This window comes from Arachis hypogaea, chromosome 18 (assembly GCF_003086295.3).
Source record: "Arachis hypogaea cultivar Tifrunner chromosome 18, arahy.Tifrunner.gnm2.J5K5, whole genome shotgun sequence".
Classification (NCBI taxonomy): Eukaryota; Viridiplantae; Streptophyta; class Magnoliopsida; order Fabales; family Fabaceae; genus Arachis; species Arachis hypogaea.
In genome coordinates, this window is record NC_092053.1 from 11,236,312 (window position 1) to 11,247,866 (window position 11,555).

The 11,555-nt window shown below is 40.1% G+C and overlaps 1 protein-coding gene across 1 annotated transcript; it reads right to left on the reverse strand.

Annotated features, from left to right (window-relative positions):
- Nucleotides 1-1,931: 1,931 nt before the first annotated feature.
- On the reverse strand, nucleotides 1,932-4,250 carry LOC112769562 (uncharacterized). The gene is made up of 3 exons (XM_025814070.1): nucleotides 3,540-4,250; nucleotides 2,388-2,924; nucleotides 1,932-2,342 (listed from the first exon to the last, which is right to left on the reverse strand). Exons 1-3 carry the CDS (start codon nucleotides 4,248-4,250, stop codon nucleotides 1,932-1,934), a joined length of 1,659 nt encoding a protein of 552 aa, XP_025669855.1.
- Between the last annotated feature and the right edge of the window lie 7,305 nt (nucleotides 4,251-11,555).

Genomic DNA, 11,555 nt, shown 5'->3' on the forward strand with positions numbered 1-11,555 from the left:
CCTAAGATACCTGTGGCATGTTCTGGCTTGAGTCATTGGCAACTACAATCTGCAAATCATTTCCCTTAGCTGCCCGTCTCTCCTTCTTAGTCATGGGTCTCCAGTTAGGATCCTTTGCTTCATTTTTGCATGTCCTGTAATAATGGCCAGTTTGTCCACACTTACTGCATGTGACGGAGAAAAAATGTCGGTAAAGAATTTCACAAAAATATCACGTTGTAAGTATAGTTCTAAACTAACAAATTAGCCCCAGTCAATGTTTAAATTGTTTGTCACAAATACAAACCCAATAAAGTTAACTGAAGTATTCAAACCTCGGGTTGTCTCTCAAGAAATTGCAGGGAAGTGTAGTTTATTATTGGTTATGAGATTGTATCTTTTTGGGTTTTGAGTTTAATAAGCAAGGAATGTAAATAACAAGAAAATAACTAACAATTAAGAAAAAGTCCTAGCAAGGGTTGAGAATCGAAATTCTTATCCTCATTATCATTGTCAATTGTGATGGTCATTGCAAATTGCTCTCACGTAGTTAACCTCTAACAATTGAAGGAAAGTCAAGTGAGCAAGTCAGCTTGAGTTCACAAATCCTAATCAAAAACTAGAGTTAGTGAAGCTCAAGCCAACTAGCAACTTTCAATCACCAACTAACAAGAGACTTTGACAATTCAAGAGTTTGCAAATTACTCAATCCAAGCTAAGAATACAAAAATTTAATTTAAAATCCAACCATGCATTTTATCAAACACTTGGTAGGCACAAAATAAAAGCATGATAAATTAACAAAGAATATTAAATCTAAAACAACTAATTTTCAAGCATCAATGACTAACAATTAAAAAGAGTAACAGTAAACATGGAAAACATGAATTGGATTAAAAGAAATCTAACGTAACAAGAGCTCATAAACATAAAAATGGCAAAAAAGGAAAATTAACAAGAGAAGAAGGTGAACTAAAGTGCTTAAACAAATAAAAGTAAGAGAAAACTAAATTAAAGGAAGATTGAACCTAAACCTAAGGAGAAATTGAAAGAAGAAACCCTAAACCTAGAGAGAGGAGAGAGCCTCTCTCTCTATAATTCTACATCTAAAACCTAAAATTGTGTGAATGAGAGTGAATGATTCAATGACCCCCTTTCAGCTTCACTCTGCAGCCTCTAATCTGTATTTTCGGGCCTGAAACTGGGTCAAAAGCAGCCCAGAAATCGCCCCTAGCATTTTCGGTAATTGTAGCACGTGACGCTCTGTCACGCATACACGTTAGCCATGAGTACGCGTCGCTTGAACTCGGCACTGGCCACGCGTAAGCGTTAGCCACACGTGCACATCGTATGTCTACTGCACAAGTCACGCGTACGTGTCGTCCATGCGTACGCGTCGCTTCCAGCTTCTCAAAACATCAATTTCTTGTGTTCCTTCCACTTTTGCATGCTTCCTTCCCATCCTCTATGCCATTCCTGCCCTATAAAACCTGAAAACACTGAACACACATATCACGACATTGAATGGTAATAAGAGAGGATTAAAATTAGCAAATTTATGGCCAAAGAAGCGTGTTTTCAATCATAGCACAAAATTAGGAAGAAAAATGTAAAACATGCGAATTCTATGAATAAGTGTGAGAATAATGGATAAAATCCACTCAATTCAGCCTAAAATGTACCACGAAATAGTGATGCATCAATCCTCCTATGGCTGATCCTAACGATATGAGTAACGAAACATAAATAAGACAAATCAAACCTTGACCATTAAAGGACATGACACTTAAACCCCTAACAATGTGCATAGCATGACAAATCGAACCCTAAGATATCTGTGGCATATTCTGGCTTGAGTCATTGGCAACTACAATCTGCAAATCATTTCCCTTAGCTGCCCGTTTCTCTTTCTTAGTCATGGGTCTCCAGTTAGGATCCTTTGCTTCATTTTTTCATGTCCTGTAGTAATGGCCAGTTTGTCCACACTTACTGCATGTGACCTCAAAATACTTCCTTTCTTTATTGGTGTGCATTTCTTTCTCGATTGAGTTCACCTTTCTCTTCATTTTTGGGCAGTGTGCAGGTCTCTTTATTGATGGAGGATCACATGGTGGAGCAGTAGTTGGAATCCAGTATTCTTCACTGTTGACAGGTTGGATGCAGTGTTTGTAAGTGGCCCTAATGGATTCCATGGTCAGCCACTTATGCACAAACTCCTCTGGTTTCAACCCTATCTTATACATGGTTACAACTGCATGCCTGCAAAGCATTCTTGAAGCAGAGTACAATATTTTAGTTAGGAAATAATACCCTAGACAATATATAGCCGAATTTACATAGGAGTTAGAATTACCAGTGAGTTGCTAAACATTGCAAGTACATGTCCTTTGCTACAGATTTACACCAACCTTGTGGTTTCCTCTATGTACTTCAAAAAGAACTCTATCGTTGTCTCCAGCCCAAATTGCTCTCCACTTGTTGGCTCTAGGCTTGACAAACTCATTTAGCTTTTTTTGTTGTACTGGGGTCAACTGACCAGAATAAGCCTCCAATTTTCTCTTGTGTGTGGCCATTTTTCTCATCAGGTAGCACTGTAAGTCCTCACATATCGTCAGAATTAGTTTTTCCCGGTATTCAACAATCTTCGCGTTCCATAACTCGCACATGTTTTTCGTGATGTTGTCGACTTTGGGACCGTGACTGAAGTAAGCCTTAGTCCACACTGCAGGCTCAAACCTTTGAAGATACTCCCAAGCTCCCATATTCACTTTCTTCATTTTCTCCATAGCAGTATTGAACTCTTGGAACGTGGTGCATCGTGCACATTCCCATACCAATTGTTTAGTTTGCTGATCCTTGAAATGCTTGATGAAATTTTTCCAGATATGCACACAGTTTTTGTGGTGTGTATTAGGCATTACTTCCTTAATTGCCAACTCCAAACCCTTCATGTATCATAAATTAAAAAAAAAAACAAATGAGCACCAACCAAGAACAGAGTACAAGCATGGTTTCACCATTCATACATATAACTTAATAATTTTGCAACTTTAACTCATATGAAGGTACTATGAAAGTTAAGATCAAGCAACCACTAGGCTATGCATAACACCCTAACAACCTTAACTCATAAAAGTTAATATCAAACCTAACATCAAACAACCAATAGGAACGTAGTAACTTAGTCATGTTACCTTCTATTGGTCCGAAATAAAATTCCAACCAAACTGCCTCACTTCTCCCAAGTCCTCTTGTAAGAGTGTCAAAAATCACTTCCATGTGTCTTTGCATTCGTTAGGAACGACTGCATAGGCTATGACAAATAAATGGTTACTGGCATCCTGCCCCACTGCACTTAATAGTTGGCCACCGTAGTACCCTTTCAGAAAACAACCGTCTAGGTCGATAAGAGGTCTGCAACCCTCTTTAAACCCCTTCTTACATGTGTCCAAGCTTATGTATAACCTATCAAATAGGGAAAAAGAATATGGCTGGGGTTGTCTCCACTAATCCTGTGACCCGGGATTACTCCTATGTAGCTCATTCAGATAATCACGCACCTTTCCATATTGTTCCCTGGAATTACCAATTACAACTTCTCTAGCAACTTTAAGTGCCCTGGCGATCATTCCGGGGTTCAGCTGGACATTGTACTCTTCTATCATATGCTCCATTGCATGTCTTGGTTTCATGTTGGGTTGAATGAGAAGTTTTTTAATTAGCTTAGAAGCCACCCATTGACGGTCAGCCATGTTACTACCATAGTCCCTAGCACAAGTATGCTCATCAAATAAGGTCTCCACTTGGAAGTATCTAGTGGCAGAATTCCAAGAAGTAAATATCAACCAAGGATAACCCTCAGCTGCACATGCTGCCTTCAGTCTATGCTTCTCATTCTTAATGTATAAGACGTCCTTTCTTTCATAAACAAAGTAGTTTTTTAGTGCCTTTTTGAAAAGCTCAATTGTTGGGAACAATTGTCCAACCTTGAACTCAACCTCACCATATTCACTATCTTCATCAAATGGATCAAATGCTGTCTTACCCTCGTCCTCTGAAGAGATTGGGCTGTTGAAGGCCTCACTCTCATACTCATACGGCTTTTCATAGTCACTATCCATCTCCACATTGGTTGGAACCGAACCAGACTCATGAAGCCCTTCACCCACATTATTTTTGTCACCACCCTCTGTCACGCCCACAGGGCTTGGTTTCTGTCCTCCTCTTGGGCCTCCAACATTTGGCCCAGGCCCAAAATTTCGTCCTTCCATGTTTCCATCAGACAACCCATCCCTTAGTATATGTCTTCTTCTAACACCTGAATACTTTTTAGAGGTCCTCTTTTTTTAGCAGTTTTTGGTAAAATTTTAGGACTAGTGCCAAATGAAGAAGCCTTATTACCCCCCACTCTTTTTCTTAGCTGAGACTCTTTTTCTCCCTTCACCATCTGTGTTCCTAAGTTCCTCATCACTATCCTTGTCATCTGTCTCATAACCAGCAGTCTCTTCATACATTTTTCTCTTACCAGCACTGATTTCTTTAGCCCCATCTTTTTCTTTTTTTCTCTTTTCCCTTTATCACTACTGCTGTTATCTATCTCATATCCAAGAGGAGGAGGCTTGTAAGGCTCATCCTCTGTAGTCTCGTATCCATCATCAGAGGATGATGATGATGAACTCACCACAACAGTCCTAGGGGCCACACCATCCTCAATTACTTCAGGCATATTGATGAATCTATATTTGATGATAAATTTTGAATTGAATTGAGTGGAATTCATCATATAAACCCACATTTATTCCATTAAATAGCATGATTTTGTGTTATCTCCCTAAATTGCTCCTAATTATGAAAACATGCTCTTTTGTGCTTAATTTAATCAATTTTATTCTATTTATATTACATTCAATATCTTGATGTCTTTGATGGGTGATTTCAGGTATAATAGGTAGGAATGATTTGATGAGAATGGAAGAGAAGCATGTATGTGGGAGAAGACATGAAGAAACAGAGGAGAAGAGCATTTCGGAGTGTCCGTGTGCACAACTACTTGTGCGTACGCACAAAATGAAAATTGGCCAGTGTGCGTACGCACAAGTACCACTGCGTGACTTCATTAAAAAGCCACGTGGCTTGCGAATTGGAGGCTTTGGAGGCCCAAATCTGATGGCCTAGAGCTCATATGGAAAGGGCAAACTTGAGGAAATCATACCATACCATTAGGAGTAGTGTTAGATAGTTTAGGAAGCTTTTTAGTTAAGTTTTCTCTCAACTTTCTTAAGGTTTTATTAGGGTTTATATTACAAGTTGCAATTTTCATTTTGATCTTAAATTCTAGCTTGCTTCCATTGTAAGTATTTCTTAATTATATCTTCACTTTACTACACTTGTGTTACATTTTCTTATAGTTAAAGACACTTTGTTAATATATACTTACTTTGCAATTTTGATTTCTAGTAGATGAATTTGTTGATTTTTTGTTATTACATGTTTGTTTGAGTTACAATTGTTGATTTTGATCATTTATTGCTCATAGTTTCAAGCATTTTTTCAATTTTGCCATGTTTTATGATTATGCCCACCAAGTGTTTGTGAAAATGTTAATTTTGATTATGAGGTAAATTTCCACTCCTTGACTTGGGGAATTGAGTATATGGGATACTAGAGTTGTAATGTCCAATATTTAGTGATAATTATTGGATTGTTAATTGTTCTTGTTTCCACTAACGCTAGCTTTTTACTAAGGTAATTACTAAGTTAGCTAGGTGTTCCGAGGGTTACCTGAAACTGAAGGTCGATCTCGGATGAGATCTGCTGTGGTGGCCGGAGCTGTCGTGTCCGACTTGGTGGAACTGGTGGAGCTGGAGACGCTACTGATCCTTCGTCACCGGAGGGTGGTGGTACCTGCAAGAGACTCCGATGCTTAAGTTAGCATGGGCTTTAAGCAGGTTTTTAGTAGAATTAGAGTATGAGTTATACCTGGGTGCTCCAGTGTATTTATAGTGGTGTGGGCTAACCTTTCTAGATAAGATAAGTTAGTTATCTTATCTTTATCTTTAAGTAAGGTCATCTTTATCTTCTGGGGAACCGCCCTTGTCTTTCTAGGCTTTAACTGCCTTTAGATTGGGCTGTGTCCCTTCATTTGGGCCTATTTGGGTTCCTCATGTCGATTTGGCCAAACTCTTTTAAAGAAGAGGTCAAAAGTCCTGTCCGAAAGAGGTCGGTTGCTTTGTCTTCGATCTCCCTAGGTCGGATAGCTCGACCCAGGGTATGAACAGTACCCCTGCTTGAGCTTGATTTTTACTTTTTTAGGGTCATGTCTTCAGACTTCGATTCCTTTTGAAGAAGTCGAGCTCGAGCATAACTCCTGCTGGCCTCTCTTGAATGCGAAGCGTTTTCCTCCTCTTTTTAATTGTAGCGCACGTTGCGCTTTTCTTGGGAACGTGCGAGGATTTAAATGCTCATTAACTCCTTTTGCCGTTTCCCTCTTTTCATTTCATTTTGAATTTTTAAGCCCTTTTTCAGTTTCTCTTTTCCTTTCTTTTCGCTCTTCTCTTTCTCACAAAGTTTCATTTCCTTTTGCACCCTTCTGTTTTCGCCTCTCTTTTCCTGTTTCCTGCTTCGAGGAAGTTTGTTTGGCGTGGGTCTGTTGCCGTCTCTTCCTGATCTTCTCGACAATCTTTGAAATGGTTGTTGCTTTTTTCTTCTTCCTCAGGTATTTTCTTTTTCCATTTTTTCATTTTGATGATGTTTTGGTACTTTATGTCTGCGAAGAATCCATTTTTCATTAGTGCTGTGCTTTCCTTGACTTGCCCCTAACTTTTTGCTTGTTGTTGTGCTTTGTATTTTCACGTTTTCAAGCCTTCTATCTTTCCCTACCTCGACTGTTTGGTGTGGACTTTGCGCTGTTCTTCGTTACTACTTTCTTCCCTGCAGGTCAGTGTCTTCTATCTTTTCTCTTTTCGCTTTCGACAACTGTGCATGCTTTTGATGTAGGGATTTGACTTTGTATCTTGCTTTTGCTTTTGTGATTCTTTTGTGAAAAGATTGTCTCTTTTTGTGTCTTGATCAACAACTTGTGATTTTTCCTTGTTGCTTGCTTTTTTTGCGAAGAATGTGCGCCTTCTGGTGATCTTGTTTAGGATTTTCGTTGCTGTTCTTGTATCATTGTCTTTGGCCTTTGTTTCTATCTTAACAATCTTTTGATGATGAACTGTCAGTAGGAGAAGTTGTGACTTTTGATGCTTTTTATTGGTGATGATGATTTTCTCACTACTTTGTGTAGGGTGATGATGCTAGAGAAGGATTTGTATTTTGAGAGATTTTGTATACTTGTCGATTTCTTTCTTTCCGGGTTCTTGCCTTATTACTGCCTCCAAAGGGTGCCCCTGGACTCTAGTGTGAATCCTGGGGTTTCCCTTTTACTGCTGCTTCTGGTTCTTGGTGATCATATACTATCATCCGAGTTGTTTCCTTATTCGCCCGGGATGTTTGGTAGTAACCCCTTTTCTCTTTTTCTTTCTGTAGGAATAGTTGACCCATGTCTCTTTGCAAGAACATTGTCGAAATGTCTATCAAGATCCCGGAGGGCATGTCTGACTGGCTGGATTCTATTATTTTGATGTGTGTTACAGTGGTTGACCCTGAGTACTGCGTGCGGCTTAGAAGGCACCATACAATTCGTAGCGATAGGGATCAAGAGAAAAATTATGAATTAGTGTCACCTGATCCTGAGGAGAGGGTTAGTTTTCCCTCTTTGGTTCAAGGGGAACGTCCCTTCTTCTATGCTTACGACTATTTCTTTAGTCAATTGAATATTACCATTCCTTTCACCCCCTTTGAGACCGAGTTGTTGTGGTCCTGTAATGTAGCTCATTCTCAACTTCACCCGAATTCTTTGGGCTTTATAAAAATCTTTCAATTGTTATGCCAAGAACTGGATATCCGACCTACCCAAATTCTTTTCCTCTATCTCATTGTGTTGACAAAGCCTGGGGCAGCTAAAAAGAAGGCTTCCTGGGTTTCTTTCCGAGCTACTCAGGGCAAAAAGGTTTTCTCTATGTATGACGAGTCCTTTAGGGACTTTAAAAACTATTATTTCAAGGTCCGAGCTGTTGAGGGAGCTCAGCCCTTCTTTTTGGATGAAAATGATGAGCCTACTTTCCCTTTGTGCTGGCAGAAGAATGTAATAGTAGCTAGGTATTCCTGGGAGAGTCTTGATGAGGTTGAGCAGGCCTTTATGAATGTGTTGGCAGAAATTTGGTGAGAGCCTCCCCATCTTGACACAAAGAAGTTTTTAGGAGACCCTTCTCTTCTTTGGACTGAATTGGGGAGTTGTCGATTTTATTTGTAGCTTTTCTTTGTTTGTTTGTTTGTTTGCCAATCTATCCCCTTCTTAATTATGATTTTGTTTTCCTATTTCAGAGATGGTGAAGTTCGTAGATTCCATGAAAGCCTATCGTCGAGCTAAGAAGGCGATAGCTGCCTCCAACATCTCGGCCAAGACGGCGGAGGGAGAGTCTTCTCAGGTTCCTCCTCAGAAATCCACATCGAGTGCTTCCGGGCCGAGGAAGGTTATCCCTACTCCTCAGGTCCAAATTATCCCTTCTGACCCAGTTCGTCCATCTACTGGTGCTGCCTCTTCTCCTACTGTTGGCCCTCCTCCTAAAAAATAAAAAACTGTTGAACCTTTTGACTTGGATTTCCTAGATTTTGATGCTGTGGGGTTTGTGGATAATCAGATTGCCCCCTTTGGTTGACTTTCAATGGATGATGTGTCCATCCTGCATTACTTGAATTTTATTACTAATAACAGTATCCGGATGGCCCATATGGGAGCGGCTTTGTTTCGTACTGTCCAAGGTTCTCCAGTTTATGCAACAAAAGCTTTCCTGGAGGATGCCAAGTTAGAATTTGATAGGGTCAAGGGTTTGAAGGATGAGTTGGATGCCAAGGTGATCAAGTTGGAGTTGGACTTGGAGAAGGAGAAATCGCGGGCCGTCAGGGCTGAGGTAGCTGCAAATTTGGCAGAAGAGATGGCAAAAAGGCATAAGGAGAGTTATACCCGCACTTATGCCGAGGTGTTGGAGCTGAAGGGGAGACTTGAAACTGCCCATATGGATTACGCTGTTCTCCAGAGTCATCTGGTAGATAACGTGAACGGTGCGTATGAAAATCAAAAGGCGCAGGTCTGAATTCTTGCTCTTGAACTCGACCTGACTCTCTTTAACCTAGACAACGTAGTGGAGGAGGGCAAGATAGTGCCTGCTCCAGATGATGAAGATGACGAGCCTCCTCCTGCACCCCCAGCCCAAGCCTCTGCAGCCACGACTTCTTCAAATCCTTCTGCTGAGGTCGACCGTTCCCAACTTGATCCGGATTGTGAGATACTCAATCGTGAGGATGGGACCATGGACGCTGTCCCTATGAATATCATTCCTCCTCCTTCTGCTACTGATGCTGCTACTGGGGAAACTTTGCACCCCGTATGATTTATGTGTTTTTATCTCCTCAGCCCGACTTGTGGGCTTTTGAACTCTATTTCTGTAATTTTTGTGGTGATTTTTGACTGTTAGTTGCTTCTGCGCAACTTTAGTAGAAAAACAAAATGCTTTTGAACTCTTGAGGCCCTCTTTTAGCTAGGTCGCCTTCTGAGTCTTTTTAATGACTGCTGTGTTTCTTTTGATATGTTGATTGTTCTTTTGCAACCTTTGTAACTTTTATAGATTTTTATAGAGTGTTGGTACTCTGCTTATCTGACCTCTTTTTGATGAGATCTTTTATCTGTCTTCTGGTTGGGCGAGATGACCCTTGGGGCTAACTTGCTCGACAACTTTTTAGTGTTCTGGCAGAACCTTTTTAGTTAGTCTCTGGACAATTTTGATAGCCTTGTTGTTAAGTTGTGGCTTTTTGGATAGGGCTGCGTTTCTTTTAGCGCATGCTTTGGATGGTCGACTTTATTGGTTTGAGATACCGCTTTCCTTGGTCGACTTCTCTTGTTGAATCCTCTTAAGTTATTTTCAGTAATCCATTTTTACTTAGACCTCGCCAGGCCTCTTTCTATGGATTTACTTTTTATAAATTTTTGCTTTGGTGGGTTTGGTTCGACTTCTTCTTGTCGAATCCTCTTAAGTTATTTTTTAGTAATCCATTTTTACTTAGACCTCGCCAGGTCTCTTTCTATGAATTACTTTTTATAACTTTTGTCGCTTTGCTTGGTCCGACTTCTCCTTTGTCGGTCCTTCTTAAGTTATTTTTAGTAATCCATTTTTAGTAAGACCTCGTCAGGCCACTTTTTACGGATTACTTTTTATAACTTTTGTTGATTGCCTTGTCCAACTTTTGTGTCGGTACTTCTTAAGTTATTTTTAGTAATCCATTTTTAGTAAGATCTCGTCAGGCCACTTTTTATGGATTACTTTTTATAACTTTTTTTGGTTGATTTGATTGATCTGACTTCTTCTTGTCGAATCTTCTTAAGTTATTTTTAGTAATCCATTTTTAGTAAGACCTCGTCAGGCCACTTTTTATGGATTATGTGTTATAACTTCTTGCACTAATCTGTTTTTGTTGCTTTCACCTTGCCGACTTCTTTGTAATCGGGTGACAAGTTTGGTTCTCATCTTGCCGACTTTGTCGTATTCGGACGGTGAATTTTTGCATTCCGATTAATGCGTCTTGGTAGATAACCTTTTTATAGAATCTGAAAAGCTTTATTCAAGTAGAAAATATAAAATAGGCAAGAGTATATACATATAAGTGCTTACCCTTCTAAATCAGGCAATTTTGTAGATCTTGGCTTGGCGCCTCATTAAAAAACCTTTTCAGGAAAAAGAGTGCACCTAGACCTAAGATTTTTATAACTTTCTAACTATAGTACCTTCTCAGGTTACATGCATGCCAAGCCCTTGGTAGTTCTCGCCCTTCCAGGTCGCACACCTTGTAGTAACCTTTTCCTAGTACCTCTATAACTCGGTAAGGTCCTTTCCAGTTAGCTGCTAGCTTTCCTTCTCCTGATCGACCTGCTTCGATGTCATTTCGGATTAAGATGAGATCATTGTTGGTGAAGCTTCGCCGGACTACTCTCTGATTATACCTTGAGGCCATTCGACGCTTTAGCGCTTCCTCTTTAATCCGAACTCTTTCTCGGACTTTTGGAAGTAGGTCGAGCTCTTTCCTTTGAGTTTGGGAATTGGTATTTTCATTGTAGAGGATTCTTCTGGGGGATTCTTCCTCTATATCTACTGGGATCATTGCCTCCATTCCGTAAGCAAGTCAGAAGGGTGATTCTTCTGTGGTGGAGTGTGGAGTTGTTCGATATGCCCATAGGACTTGTGGGAGCTCTTCGGCCCAAGCTCCCTTTGCACTTTGTAGTCTTCGTTTTAACCCTGCTAGTATGACTTTGTTGGCAGCTTCTGCCTGTCCATTAGCTTGTGGGTGTTCTACGGATATGAATTGGTGCTTTATTTTTAAGTCGGCTACCAAGTTTCTGGAACCTATATCGGTAAATTGAGTGCCATTGTCTGTGGTGATGGAGTGAGGGACTCCAAATCTTGTAATAATATTCCTATATAGAA